Source organism: Acanthaster planci, linkage group LG12, assembly GCF_054643075.1.
Source record: "Acanthaster planci isolate LZ-2023a linkage group LG12, COTS_SCS, whole genome shotgun sequence".
Lineage (NCBI taxonomy): Eukaryota > Metazoa > Echinodermata > Asteroidea > Valvatida > Acanthasteridae > Acanthaster > Acanthaster planci.
In genome coordinates, this window is record NC_141788.1 from 626,293 (window position 1) to 642,128 (window position 15,836).

The window sequence follows — 15,836 nt, forward strand, 5'->3', positions numbered from 1 at the left end:
TTTTCGGAGGATAAATGACCGTTTTAATGAGTCTCAAGACAACACAAAACATAAAAAGCAACGCAACTGCAGTTACAAAGCCAGTGACTCTATGTACAGAGGTGATCGCGCACAATCACTTAAGGACTAACATACCCTTTCTATATTTCCAAATGAACCTACTAACAATCACATCACACATATAAGTCGCATAATGGTTTACATATTACATTTGATGCATTCATCCATATGTCATTCGTTCATTTACTACTGATGCCTTTGGCAAATTGAATACTTTAAATTATTATATTATTACAAAACGCTTTTATGTAAACTTTATACACTGGTTTAAAAAATAAAAACTGACAATTATTAAAAGCAAACTTTCTGTCTTGTATATTGGGGGGAGCTAATCTAGCGTAGAAAAATACTTCGAAACATGCAGTAGAATCTAAACTTGGAACTTAATTAACTCGCATCTACCATAACTACAACTGTCATGTTAACTGGTTATGACTAATGTTTACTACTAGTTAAACTTACGGCACATGAGCATGTACTTAACAAACTGGCTTAAAACCAGAGAAGAAAAGAACAACACATCATAAATGTATTATTTCAACTGATACCTCTTGGGGTTTTTGGCTCTGCCTACTGAACTGAAAGTTCATACTGTTTCCATCTTGCTCTTCTGTGTGTACACGCATGTAGGTGCATGTCTCAATGACTTGAGAAAAAAGGAACACATTTGGTTCCGATTTAGTTTGCTCTGGAGTCAACATATACATGAAGAAGCTGGACAGCCAAGGTAAAGTCATTAAGTCGCAAAACTAGCACTTGTGATCCCAAGAAACCTATCAAGTACATGTACAGGTATATGTAAGACCTGGAAAGAGTCAGTGATAGGTGTACACAATAGGCGCAGCCTCAAGGGCCTGCTGCAAAACGCCCACTGAAATAGGACTGCCTCTTGCAGCACATCTGTCGAGAATCAACCCTTTTGGCTCAAGAATCTTCTTTATGAATTGACACTAACAATCAATGGTGGAAATGGAAAAGAGCAGCTTTTGCAACTTAGGGTACGTCTGCTTTTAAAATGATTAAGTAATTTTCAAGACAGCCCTGACACTAAAACATAAATTTATCAAATACGTAACTTATTTAAAAAGAAGATACATGTACATGTAGCATTAAACATGAAACATAACAAGACTGCAAGGGTCCTTCCAAACCAAATCACCAAGAAGAGGGGATGGTGATACCGATTTTTTTTTCAGACAACTTAGAGTTAGGCGCTGAAAATGTCTTCCGCATTCTACAGATCATGGAGGTATTTCTGACGATTCTCTCCAAAAGGAGAGAAGGTGCACGTATTCTGGCCATTTCTAAAATCCGGTGATATGATATGGTAAGACCTATGCTTTCAGCAGAGGAAACTCAATGCAATAGCTATCAACTACACTGCCAAATACTCCAAGTGCTAGCTTTCATTCAAATTACACATGTACAACAAAAATTGGCTCCAGGAAAACTGACGTACCTAGCAATCACAGAGTCACACCATTTCCTACAATGGAACGCATACTTCAGTAGATGAAACAGACATTTCTTATATCATTCTTAGCTGCTTTAAATACTTTTAAAATCATTGATATTAATACAAATCTCGCTGAGAAATTTGTCTGTCAATTTCACTTTTTTCCTATGTAAAAGTCTGAAAAAAAAACCAAAAAAAAAACCCAGACGTCCTTCTTTGCAAAACCAGTCAAACTTGGTATCAGGTCTTATTTACAATTCCTTCTGGATATCTATATTTACATATTTACAAAGGAAGACAGTTGTCTGACAGTTTGTGTCATAGCTACAAATGCGAGCCCACAGTTAAAAAAAGAAGCTATCTGTCACTTGTCAGTATCCATTCTGAATTGAAAATGGTCACCATAGTTCTCTTTTTTGGGGGGGGCGGGGCTGGGAAGGAGGTTCCCATTCTATGTGAAAGTACTCGTTGCATTTAAAAGTTAACCTGTAGGTGACAACTTTAAAGTGGGAGGTAAGCCTTTGCCGGCCTTCTCGTAGTAAACTCAAATTAACAATTTAAAAAAGAAATTTTTGATAATTTTGTTGTAAAAGATGATACGAAAATCTCTTTATCTTTCCCCAAACGTTGGTAACCTCCCCAACAAGTCCACAAGTCACAATATTATTTCAGTTATATACTATTAAGAATCGAGCTTTACCTAAATTGTTTGATGATGTTCCAGGCATTTCACAATTTGACTTTAAGTCACAACCCAATAATTGGCAATGTTACTATTCCATAAGGGAAACACAACACACTCATGGTCTAAAGAGACATTAGCCAAACTACTTTTGTTTTGTGTTAAAATCAAAACATGTGTGCCCATGCAAGAATGATAAATCCTAAAATTTATATTAAAAACAGGCTTCCTCAAACCCTGAATTTAAAAAAAGCTGATATGTGAATAAATAGAGGAGAAAGTAAATGTTTACATCAGAGTCTAAAAATCAATTAAAAACATTGAATTCTTCTGAACGAGCTATGAATATGTTAGCTACAATATACACGTCCTAATTCTCCAACATAGCTGCTTTCAATCGCATTGAATTGTCTACTTTTGCTGTTGGATTTTCAAACCCAGACAATTTAGTTGCACAATGTCATTTCTCCATAGTCACTTCAAAAAATAGGAACAAGGAAATACCCCGAAAACCATCCAAAATCCATTGCGAGCATTAAAGTCACTTCTTTTGCAATTGTTTCTAAAAATCTTCAGAAGTAATGCTGAAACTAAATGCAAGAAATGGAATGTTTCTCTTCTAATATTTGGAAACCAAACTTTCATGATACTTAGCGGGAACTCATGATTGCATCATGCTGCGGAACAAATTAATCACTACTACATTTACACAGAAATCAAAACATTTGGGGGGTTTATTTGCCAACTGAAGGTGCTGCTTCAACTTCACTTGCAACAAAACATGTCATGAGTGTGGACATCCTGTCTGAACATAAGCAAACGCCGTGCCTGAATGATTCGGCTACAGGTATACATAAAGCATGCACCATTGCACCTACATGTACATGGAAGCCATTTGGAACTTGGAAGTGACTACTGCCAAAGACTTGTGTATCACAGGTGACTGAAGCCAAAGAAATTCCGACATGGCTAGAATGTGTGATGGCAATTCATAAGCCTAATGACAAAAATCCAGTAAATCCATGTACATGTATGTATGTATGATGGAAGATGGTACCCACTGGACATCTGTATTTATATTCTCTGACATAAAATTTGAAATTGGTGTCTTCACCCAAGGGGGAAAGCAAGAAAGAGATGTGATGACGTATGCATTTTTTGAGCTCATAACCTACAAAAAAAATGGAACTGTTCAAACAGCCAACTTCAATCAGAAAATGTACAAAATATTTTGTTTTTTTAGCTTCCCCACCTACTGGTCGAGCTAAAGGAATTTTTTTTCCACAACCTGGTGTTGGTTCATCCAGTTCCTTTGCTGAGCAAATACACAGCTGTGAACCAGCTCAAAGCAATACAAATCAATAGCCAGTTGGCTGGTTCCCAGTTCAATAAGCTGCTTTCAAGAAATGTGATTATTTCAAGTTGACTGGCAAAGCAAACTGATTCAAGGGTTGGCCACACCAATAAGGCAGTTCTTTAGTCAGCAATCAGGCTTTAATCAAGTCATTCCAAAACAGCTTAACAGCTCAACACAATCATCTCTGTAACCTATCCACACTTGCAATGGAGCTATGAGCACTGTACAATGTACATGACATTCATGGGTAAACATGCAAAAAAATCATCTATCTTGGCTATTTGTGATGAAAAAAAGCTTTAACGATATCTGCTGTAAATCAAGCCAAATGCCAACATATATCTTGAACATTACCAGAAGATATTAACTACTGCTCTAAGAATTGTAGTTTTTCTCTCATGTTTACACCCCAAAATGGCATTTGAACAATGCCCTTTATTGGTAACAAATATCATCGATGAGAAGCCTTTACGTTTCACCAAAGAACATTTTCTGTACCTTGACAAGGCAGCCTGGGTCCATCTCATCTTCGACAGCTTGAAGGCATGCTTCTGCTACCAGTCTTTGGACAGGGTCCCGCGTAGCAATCAGCTCACCGTACAAGTACACGCCCATTGACTGCCGAAAGAAAGACAAAGAGAGAGAGGATTATGAAAACAGCACAACATTGGAAGCTGAACTATGCATCTATGGGCTACAAACAATAAAACGGGGCACCTATTCACAAAATGTAAATTTGTTCGGAACAAGCTCGAAAAAATTTGATCATGGTCGTGAATTTTGAACTGAAACAAATGTGGGTCAGTTTTGGAAGCGCTGTCACCAGCCTGATGACAACGAAGTGCTTGCAAAACATTGGAAAACATTTAGCAAAAAGCACAATGGGCTGATTACACAAATGATACTTAGGTCTTTGGATCAGGACAGCAGCACTGGTCAGTGAGTAGGATATATGATTTGTAAGTGGTGAGCAATGGATTAAAAGCCATCTTCTAGATATGTGCTGCATCCTTAGGTAAGCCGAGACCACAAGCTACACCAGCAATAGTCTGGTAATTAGCCTGACCTGAGATGGACTAGAATCCATCTAGGAACAGACATGCTTTCAGCTGTCCATGGTAAGACACAAAAAGGAAACACACTGTCCTTATAAGCCACACTGGCTAAGGCTAGATACCACATCCTGACACTAGCCTTATAAGCCACACTGGCTAAGGCTAGATACCACATCCTGACACTGGCCTTATAAGCCACACTGGCTAAGGCTACATACCACATCCTAGCTAGCCAGTGACATCATTTTCCACAGATTTTCAGTGACAGCTAAAGAGACAAGCTTATTTGAATAAAGAGAGAACAGCATTTTACTTCTACAAAGTTTCTCTTCAGACTACGCACCTGTTCTTCTAGTAGAAATATCCTGATATCACCATAGCCATCCACATAGCGGTTTCTGATGACCATTTCACACCAGCGATGTCGCACCTCGGCATTCTGCTTGACGAGTCCATAAGTCTCCTTCAGCTGTTGCATGGTCTTAGCGGTCAGTCGGTGACCGCTCTCGATGAGTACCTCCATGAGTAATACCAGCTGGTCTGGGCTCAGCTTGGCCCAGTTCTGATTGCTGGGATCTGTCAGTTTAGCCAAGAGCGCCCCCGTGTGTTTGCGTTTCTGGGGCTTGCCTCCATGCCTGTTGGCCTTGTCAACAGCCAACCACCTATTGCACTGGGAATAGTGTTCAAAACATTGAAAATGACCAGTTGAATGTTAAAACTTGCTGGAGGGTTTTAAGGCTCAGATGAGATAGGATTCACTTGCAAGACTACCAAAAATTTCTCAATAGCAAGTTGTAATAGAATGTGTTGAATGAAGTGATGCATTGAACAAGCAACTATGCCAAAGCCACTTCTGTTTCTTTAAACCATGACCTTTATCTGAAGTAGAACCCAGAAGTTTTCCCTGTGGTTTGCATTCTGAGCTGACTGAGGACGTTATAATCAAAGTGACACTTCAAATATGAATTAAATAAGAGCACTATCATTTCTCCTACGTTGGCATAAATTCTCAACAGAGCTGTTCTTTAATTCCAAATCAATCAAGTCAAGTGATACGATTGTGCTGTATAGCGAGAAAGTCAATCAGTACTTTTGTCTGTTTGCCCCCCTTCAAAGAGTAGATGGGTTCTAATCAGTCAACTTTGAAACTGTTTACTCAGTGATGGATTTACAACAAAAGGGGCGCCTAGATTTTACGAAAAAGGATCACCCTAGATGGAGAAGAGTCAAGCACAAATGGGACCTAAGTTTAGTGAAAGATTTTTGGTATTAAATAACTAGTTAAACGTGAATGAAGTAAGTTAAACATTTTTTCCTTTCAATGTTACTCCCAAGTGTCACAAAAAACCCTCAGGTCTGGTTCCCTTTTCCTCTATCATTAGTCTTACCTCTGCTTCCACCTGTTGTACTAGGTTGTTATCCCAACTGAAAGTCTCTGGTCGGAGAGCTGATGGCATGCCAGCGCAATCCAGCCACTCGGAACTCACAACCTCCGGGCTCAACCCATTATCCCTACACAGAAAATGACAATCATATTGGAATCATATCAAGCAAATCATACATATCTTCTCATTCCAATATTATAAAGAAAAGCATACTTCATTAATGTTTCGTTAAATTCATCTTGCCCGTGGCTTCAACTTAAAGGGCTCAGACAACTATCCACTTATAATCAATAAATCTGTGAACCTACTGCAGTTGTGGGAATGTCTCAAACAGCATGTTGATGAACTGCTGCGTAAGTACCAGTTGACCTCTGAACCTGTTCACGTAAGATCTGATGAATCGCAGTAACTGGGATGATCCCACTTTGAGTGAAAGATGCTGAAGCAAGAAGTACCCCTAGAAGTTAGATTGATTAGAAAGATTGCAAAAGGAAAAGTTAGAAAATGAGGTTATAGATTATTTTGAATAAAACAAAGAGAGCAGTGTTTTGTTGAGGTTGACTGCCTGACTAAACTGGAGTGGCTGACTGTTAAGGTTGACAGGTGTACTTGACAAGTGTGGTTGACTGTGTAGCTAACTGGAGTGGCTGACCGGTAAGGTTGACAGGTGTACTTGACAAGTGTGGTTGACTGTGTAGCTAACTGGAGTGGCTGACTGGTAAGGTTGACAGGTGTACTTGACAAGTGTGGTTGACTGTGTAGCTAAGTGGAGTGGCTGACTGGTAAGGTTGACAGGTGTACTTGACAAGTGTGGTTGACTGTTTAGCTAACTGGAGTGGCTGACCGGTAAGGTTGACAGGTGTACTTGACAAGTGTGGTTGACTGTGTAGCTAACTGGAGTGGCTGACCGGTAAGGTTGACAGGTGTACTTGACAAGTGTGGTTGACTGTGTAGCTAACTGGAGTGGCTGACCGGTAAGGTTGACAGGTGTACTTGACAAGTGTGGTTGACTGTGTAGCTAACTGGAGTGGCTGACCGGTAAGGTTGACAGGTGTACTTGACAAGTGTGGTTGACTGTTTAGCTAACTGGAGTGGCTGACTGGTAAGGTTGACAGGTGTACTTGACAAGTGTGGTTGACTGTGTAGCTAACTGGAGTGGCTGACCGGTAAGGTTGACAGGTGTACTTGACAAGTGTGGTTGACTGTGTAGCTAACTGGAGTGGCTGACCGGTAAGGTTGACAGGTGTACTTGACAAGTGTGGTTGACTGTGTAGCTAACTGGAGTGGCTGACCGGTAAGGTTGACAGGTGTACTTGACAAGTGTGGTTGACTGTGTAGCTAACTGGAGTGGCTGACCGGTAAGGTTGACAGGTGTACTTGACAAGTGTGGTTGACTGTGTAGCTAACTGGAGTGGCTGACCGGTAAGGTTGACAGGTGTACTTGACAAGTGTGGTTGACTGTGTAGCTAAGTGGAGTGGCTGACCGGTAAGGTTGACAGGTGTACTTGACAAGTGTGGTTGACTGTGTAGCTAACTGGAGTGGCTGACCGGTAAGGTTGACAGGTGTACTTGACAAGTGTGGTTGACTGTGTAGCTAACTGGAGTGGCTGACCGGTAAGGTTGACAGGTGTACTTGACAAGTGTGGTTGACTGTGTAGCTAACTGGAGTGGCTGACTGGTAAGGTTGACAGGTGTACTTGACAAGTGTGGTTGACTGTGTAGCTAACTGGAGTGGCTGACCGGTAAGGTTGACAGGTGTACTTGACAAGTGTGGTTGACTGTTTAGCTAACTGGAGTGGCTGAATGGTAAGGTTGACAGGTGTACTTGACAAGTGTGGTTGACTGTGTAGCTAACTGGAGTGGCTGACTGGTAAGGTTGACAGGTGTACTTGACAAGTGTGGTTGACTGTGTAGCTAACTGGAGTGGCTGACCGGTAAGGTTGACAGGTGTACTTGACAAGTGTGGTTGACTGTGTAGCTAACTGGAGTGGCTGAATGGTAAGGTTGACAGGTGTACTTGACAAGTGTGGTTGACTGTGTAGCTAACTGGAGTGGCAGACCGGTAAAGTTGACAGGTGTATATGTGGTTGACAAGTGTGGTTGAGTGCATGGCCGAAAGGTGTGCTTCACTGTGTGACTGGCAGGTGTGCTTGACTGGTGCGGTTGACTGGTGTGGTTGACAAGTGTGTTTGACAGGTGTGCACGTGTATAGAGGGGCTTGTGGGGTACTGGATCAATGGGAAGTACCTCACTGGGGGTACTTGTGGGGTACTGAGACGGTACTGGACGAGGATTTCACAAAATAGATACTTCAAATTTACTCAGAAAGGAGGAATTTTCAAGTGCCATTCATCCGTCGCAAAATAAAGTATTTCAAATAAGGGACATTCAGTCAAATTTCAAAAGTAGGAAAGTGAATCTGGTTCAAATGGGAGTGATTTGAAAATGTTTGCATGTTGCGTGGGAGTTTTGTACACAAGAACAAAGGAAATACCCCACAAGTATAGCTGTGTAAGGTTACTTGGTTAAGTGTGTGGCTAACTGATGTGGTTGACTGTGTGGCTGACTGGTGTGGTTGACTGTGTGGCTGACTGATGTGGTTGACTGGTGTGGTTGACTGTGTGGCTGACTGGTGTGGTTGACAGTGTGGCTGACTGGTGTGGTTGACAGTGTGGCTGACTGGTGTGGTTGACAGTGTGGCTGACTGGTGTGGTTGACTGTGTGGCTGACTGGTGTGGTTGACAGTGTGGCTGACTGGTGTGGTTGACAGTGTGGCTGACTGGTGTGGTTGACTGTGTGGCTGACTGGTGTGGTTGACAGTGTGGCTGACTGGTGTGGTTGACAGTGTGGCTGACTGGTGTGGTTGACAGTGTGGCTGACTGGTGTGGTTGACTGTGTGGCTGACTGGTGTGGTTGACAGTGTGGCTGACTGGTGTAGTTGACTGATGTAGTTGACTGGCATTGCTGACTGGTCTAGTTGGCACTCTGGCTATTAGTTGAGGCTTCCTTGTGTGGCTAGATAGTAAAGTTGACTGGTATGGTGTGGTGCAGCTGTCTAAATGCACTGGTCTTGTTAACCAGACAGAAATCATCTTACCTTCAGGTAATGAACCTGTTGGAACCATTTATCTTGATTCATTCCATTCTTGACATAAGCCGGTTTGTTGGTCCCTGTTCCAGCATGATTCATTGTGCTATCACCAGCCATAGGTCGCATGATCTGCAAGTCTGCTGATGTATTCCTCACTTCTTGCTGTAGCACCTTGAAGCGGATCAGAGCTTTCAAGTTGGACCAATCCTTGAATTGTTTCTCTGAGAGCTGGAAAAAAGAATCAGCATAAGAAACTCATTACAGCATGATTAAGTAACAAAATGGAATATTTACTTCCTGAACAGCAAGGCTAGCGAAGATGACATTCGCTTTCACCCTTAAATAGACGTTGCCTTTCAACACTACCAGCCTAGACATAGTACTGTATACTAGTCAAATATCTTTGTACTTGACCTTTCAAAGTGCACCAGCTTCCATGCAAAGCAACAATGACGAATGTATACAGTCCTAATCCTACAGAATCCTTTCATCCATGGATGTAGAAGGGCATTGGAGTTGTAGGCTAACGGATGATATTAAATCTCACCTTCTCGGCTAAGCCATGTATGGGATCCTCAAGGAAGGTTGCAAAACCTTCACTCAGCCATTCCTCCGTCCAATCCTCAGCTCCAATCAAGAGACCAAACCAGGCATGGGTGATCTCATGGGCAAGGCGGGGACAGAAGCTGTGATCACCAGGCAGTAAGGTTTGTGAGACAAAGATGAGGCTTGGGCTGGTCATGATAAAAGCAAGACAAAGAAAGTTCCAGGAATCATTTTTACCAAGTGCAAACAAAAATTATCTTCTCAAATGATTAAGCCGTTTAATCTCTACATATGTCAGAAACAAAACAACACAAACAAGAAAACAAACACAAGATTAACTTATGTAAAAAGTTAACTCACTAACATCCAATTTGAACCATCTCAAAATAACAGGAAAGAAAGTTACATATATGTAGGAACTGCTTGGCAAGTTTTGATATAAATGTACAGACTCTACAACAAATCTTTATACACAACAGCCATGTTCATACTGGACTTTTGGTCAAACTTGGTGAGGTGATGGTTACTTTTCCCATTTTAAGTCTAGTGCAGACACCCCAGGAAGTTTTCCTCTCGGTTACTTTTACTGAGCTGCACGGTCATTTCTACTGGCCAATTTCTGCCCAGGAAAAATTACCAACACACTTTCTCCGAGACGAAAAGTTCAGTGCGGACAGCGTGAGTCGGTATAAGTATGGGAAAATGGCTGGTAGAGCATACATCTGGCCCGAGCACAACGGTATGTTTCACGCAGGGAAACTACGCATGCGTGTTGCACGTTCTGTCACAGTATGGCATGTGGCGAATATTTCCTGTAAATTTTTCCCTCTTTTGGTCGCAATCATGGCAGAAATTGTCATGGACACTATTGGAAAATTAAGTGGTGTTAAGAGTGCACCATTTAGAGATGAGAATGAGGACGGTGACATTGTGTCTAAGGATAAAAACAAATGCAGACAGGTCACGCAAAGCACCCTCTGAAGTCATTGCACTGCCAGTTGGGTTATTTTTCCTGCGGTCTCGGTAAAATTTTCCTGTGTCGAAAGTCCAAGTGCGGACAGTGGTCACATTTGACCATTTTTTTTATTTGACCCTCGGCTCGGTAAAACCCATGGGAAAAAAAAAATCCAGTGCAAACATGGCTAATTAAGAAACAAGAAAACGTTGACATCACAAACTGATTAAAGGAGATCCTGATCTTGTTTTGTAAAGCTGACTGAAAATAACACTACAAATCTGAAAAATGCGGCTGATACTTCAAGGACTTACGCCAAATCTAAGCCACTTTTGAAATGAATTTTGCTTTGAATATGTTAAAAAGGTATCTGCTTCTTGTACAAGCATCCCTGACTAGTAAATGAGAGACTAAGGTGACAAATGCCACTGATAATCATGGGCCTGGAACCCATGCCTTACACATCTCTGAAACTGCATGAAGATTGAACAAGCACACAAGGCGTACGCGTTCCTTCCTTCCAACACAGCCCAAGGTCACACGATCTTATTTGCTTTCTCCTCAACCAGGGCATTCTTTGTGAGTTTACTCTGCCCTGCAATAAGCCTTAAGAGTTAAACTTGAATAAAATCCGGTACACTAAGTTATCTGACTGCACATAAACATAACAATTTGAATTCCCCAGACTAAAGACACTGTTGCTATACCTCATGATTCAGGGCAAGGTTTTGCATTGCGACCACTATCTCTGGAATGGACAGGTTCCTTTGTGCCTACTTATGAAAACAGTGTATTGGTGCAAGGCGTCTCTTATAACTAAGCAAGAGCTTGCCCCCAATCACGAGGTATAGCAACAGTGGATTTAGTATGGAGAATTCAAAGTGTTATATTTCCGTGAATTTAAAGAACTCAGTGTACCATATTTTATTCAAATTCAACTGGCAAAAATCTTATTTTATTGCAAACTTCGCTGGGAGAATAATCTAAAAAATGTACCTGGCGAGGCCAAGACTGGCGAAGCACTTGGGCAGAACTAAGACATCCAATCTACGGAAGGGATGTGCACCCAAGACCTCATAACTGGTAGCAAGGTATCTAGGGAGGAGGCGAGCAAACTCTGCCTCAACAAAATGAAGGATAGAGGCTGGAGCAAACAGACGGGAAGGAAGTGTGGATGGCGAGCTGTTTGTACAAAAAAGAAAATATAAAAATAGGAAGGTGAAAGTAATGATTTGAATTACTCAGACAATTATTTCCATTTTTTGAACTGCATTTTTCGAAAACACTTTTGACATGGCACCCAGAATACCATAGACAGTTAACGAGATCAGGCAACGTTGTTGAAAATTGTCCTCTTATGTTCCACAGGGAAACCTCCTTTGTGCCTATCCTGAGAAACAAAGGCACTGGCCTGCAAGATGGCAACCATGCAAACCCTCTATTTAAGGGGTCATACATGTACATTTTAATCATCATTTTCATGAGCATTTAAAAACAACTCATTTCTCCTGGCCCCCCCCCAATTGATACTAGGCAAACGTCGGTTTTATTTAGGAAAAGCATACATAACTTACATTTTGTACATTATTGAAAATGACAAGCAAGAATGCATGACCCTTACTTGCTGCTGTCAACAAATTTGGCCATATCCTACCTATCTCCTGTGTTGGCTGGAGGTTGACCTTGCACTTGGGGAATGTTCACTGATTTCCACTGACCAATCGCTAGTGCTAAGACAGAACAGGGCATAGGCATTGAGGTGCTTTGATATCGGTGTGACACCAGACCTAATCAGCAATACGGATGGGGGTCAAAGACAGAAACAACTAGATTCAAGTATGCAACTAATCGTGATTTACAAATATGCTGACAAGGTTGACTTTCCAATCAAGGACTATGTATGTAAAAAACAGATTAAAGCAAGGTTCCAATCTACAACATCCAAAACACCATGGAGTTCTAAAGTGTGACATTAGTTGCCACGGTAAGAGCTCTAGGCACTCATTGACTGATATTGCCCACTGCAAAAAGCGCAGAGAAATGGTTGAGTGAAGTTTGTGTGGAGGCATTAACATGGGAACTGAAAAAAATGTGACGTAATCACTTCGGCTCTCCGTACTGACACCCCACCAACCATGGTATCCAGCATTATGTCAAATTATCTCCTCCTTTGACAGTGGATAGTTTGAAATGTCAGATGTTGAGAAACCCACACATATACATTCAGAGGTGTCAAGAATAATAATGGCATAATTCCTGCAGAAGCATCAATTACACTGTTACAAATCTGGCAGACAACAATCACAGCGTTTATATACAAAACATTCAAACAGTTGAGTTGAAGGGTCACCATTTTGTTCTGGTGATGTGATTGCTTCGTCATCGCCACTCATCAGGACAACAAACTCTTTGGGTGTTCTGATCTTAGCTTGCCATGTGGCCAAGGCTCCCGGCGGCTCTTGGCAAGGAAACAAGGACCGATTATTAATCCAGGCTCCAGGTGTGAAGACACACTCACTGCAGAAAACAGAGATGACGACAGAGCCACAATGGTAAATACAGGTATAAAGATGCATGTATGTACAGTGTATTCATTCCCTACAACATAGGTAGGCATGACACGCATACGCTGTACAGGATTACTGACAATCAAACTAAAAGACAAAGCTTTAGATCTGGAGGACAACATGCAAGATTCCGGTCTAGAAAAACAGGTACGAGAAATAGAATGTTTGTGAAATGAGTAATTTACACATGCTTGAGCAAGCTACATGTACATACATTGCCACGATAGGCAAAGTTTGGTAAAATGTGGCACTCGTGAGCTACAAGAGGGTTTATTCCCACATGCATTAACTTGCCTTTAAATAACAAGGAATTTCTGAGTAAGCCTTGAGGCGCTTTATGGTGGAATTGTTTGGATAAGGAAAGCAAGGTTAATTTCTTTAATTGGGTCAATGTGTACGTAGTCCTGAGAAAGTCCCGAGAGTTACCGACTAAAATTTGTCCAGTCTTCTCTGGGGATCTTCTGAAGACAGCACCAGACCAACGAACAGTCCATTTTGTGGACCATAATTTGGCTATAATTAAATAATAAATTGTTTGTCTTACTTGCCGGCCTGGTCATAAGCCCACATCAGTGATCTCCCTTGTGACTTGGTGCTATATTTGATTAAGACGGCTCCGGGGAAATCCTCAGGACTTCTAACTCCTTCTTTCCAGACCTTCAGGCACCAAGGCTCCATGCTGAACTGCAAAGCCTGGCCCAGACGACTTGAGGAACCATCCTCCTGATAGTCTCCATTCTCTGGACTGACTCGGGAGGAGTTCTGAGTTGCTTCCAAGTTACCGGAGGTGGACGACAGGCGTCTGTCCTTCCGGCCTGTACTCTGTGACGAGGAGGAATCTTTCCTTGAAGATTTGTTGGATATGATCTCATGTGCTGACTCCACAGTGATGTCACAGCTGTCAAGGATCAAAACAAAATTACCCTTGGAATCGGTGGCGTAGCTTCCTTTGCTGTCCAAGCGGCCATTTCGACGTCCAGAAATGCTTTCACCTTCCCGCTTGTCTTGAGGTTGCTCCAGGAATAGTGTGACACTACCAGAGAAGGTATGCATCTCAAAATGGACGGCAAGGTCCAAAACGTAGTGACGCACCCTGATGACGTCACTGTTGGCCATCAAAGGAAGATCTGTACTGGGATTCATGGCTCGACTCATAGCTGATATGTTGATCCAAGTCTTCTCTTTGATGGATTACCACTGGCAATCACAGGTGAGTCATCCCTACCCGTCTACAAATTAAAAGGATATTTGAAATGTTGTATGAAAAAATGGCAAAATATAAAACTAAAACTGTCAGAAAAAACAAAATATTCCAGTTGTACAGCCAACAGTGGTTGAAATTACCATAAGACACTACTGTCAAACATTTCATTTTATACTAATAATGAGTGTTTATAAATGCAAGGTTAATCACTTCATCTGTCACTGAAAGTAATTCTTACCATTGCATGAATGTGAAATACCACTTGTTTTACACAATACCTGTACAAATCCTCTCGTTAGAACAAATTAACAGTCCTCATGTATTAAAGTCCCTCATTTTGCAGAAGAGATTCATGTCTGAAGCTCTACCCTAGGGTGGTTTCATGCAATATTAGACTGGTTCCAGTCACTACTGTATTTTCTTCTTTCTTTCTAAAATTGAAATGTGTGAAATAGGAGAGGGAACCAGCCAAGTCCATTTAAATGAAATATTTGTTCTATTCACTGGCACCCGTTAAATAGAATGAATAAATAAATGACGCGATCAATGACCCACCAACCAGATGGCTAGGATCAATACATGTATTGTATAAAGCTTAACAACAGTAGATGACACACTGCATGTTACAGCTCATCTGACCTTGATTACTGACAAAAAAAAGTAGATAACGTCTGCAAAAGTAACTAAAAATCTTTCAACTGTTTTGCGAAAATGCTTGTTTCAACACCAATTACATAAAACTGAAATATAATTCATATGAACCTGACCCCCAAGAGACTTTGGTCAGGAAATTTCCAAAACTAGTCAAATCAAACAGTTTGTACATATGGGAAACAAATGGTAAACTCTTGGTTATAATATTGGACGTACATTTACATACACTTGAATGTGATATCAATTCTGAAATGGGGTTTATTTGCTATTACATGTAGTAATTAATGCGTAAAAATCACTAACCTGAACCTATTGTTAACAATGTCACCTGCCATTATCCTTCAAACACATATCATCAGCCCCCCCCCCAAAAATAAAACAAACACTGGTGAACTGAAGTGTGCAACACTCAATGCTTGTGGTCCTTATCAATGGCAGACCAAACTTTTCAGACTAAACTTTTGGACACTGATTTCACATTCAAATCTAGTTTTGTCTGTCATACATTGTCACTATTTCTCTGAATTGTCTCATTAATTTTTGAAAATTAATAGTACAAATAACACAGGCTACTTGGTGCAAATTTCACAATATAGTAAAATGCCGGTGTTCATCCGGACAGCTACATGTAACTTATCTTTGCTGTTATTATGCAAGTTATCATTGTTCTAAACTAATAAGGAAATTCACAAATTCCGTTTGTAAAATCTTTCGAAGCTGCCATTTTAATGTAAAACATGACAAAACCGAAACAGTCAAAAATAAGTAAAATTAAGAACACGATTTGACAACCGACAATTGTAGTAAAACAATCCCTGGAACTG

General features: G+C 41.0%; 1 protein-coding gene across 2 annotated transcripts in view; it reads right to left on the bottom strand.

The window, feature by feature from the left end:
• Positions 1-15,836, bottom strand: part of aopep (aminopeptidase O (putative)) — a 16,565-nt gene continuing 729 nt past the window's right edge. For both annotated transcript variants that reach the window (XM_022247100.2, XM_087144078.1), the window contains exons 2-11: positions 13,699-14,383; positions 12,938-13,104; positions 12,242-12,374; positions 11,584-11,769; positions 9,634-9,820; positions 9,093-9,314; positions 6,304-6,452; positions 5,999-6,122; positions 4,954-5,280; positions 1-4,173 (exon numbers count right to left, since the gene is read on the bottom strand). In XM_022247100.2, the coding sequence (XP_022102792.1) occupies positions 4,024-4,173; positions 4,954-5,280; positions 5,999-6,122; positions 6,304-6,452; positions 9,093-9,314; positions 9,634-9,820; positions 11,584-11,769; positions 12,242-12,374; positions 12,938-13,104; positions 13,699-14,309 (2,256 nt within the window). In that variant the 5' untranslated portion in view covers positions 14,310-14,383 and the 3' untranslated portion in view covers positions 1-4,023. The remainder of the gene's footprint in view (positions 4,174-4,953; positions 5,281-5,998; positions 6,123-6,303; positions 6,453-9,092; positions 9,315-9,633; positions 9,821-11,583; positions 11,770-12,241; positions 12,375-12,937; positions 13,105-13,698; positions 14,384-15,836) is intronic.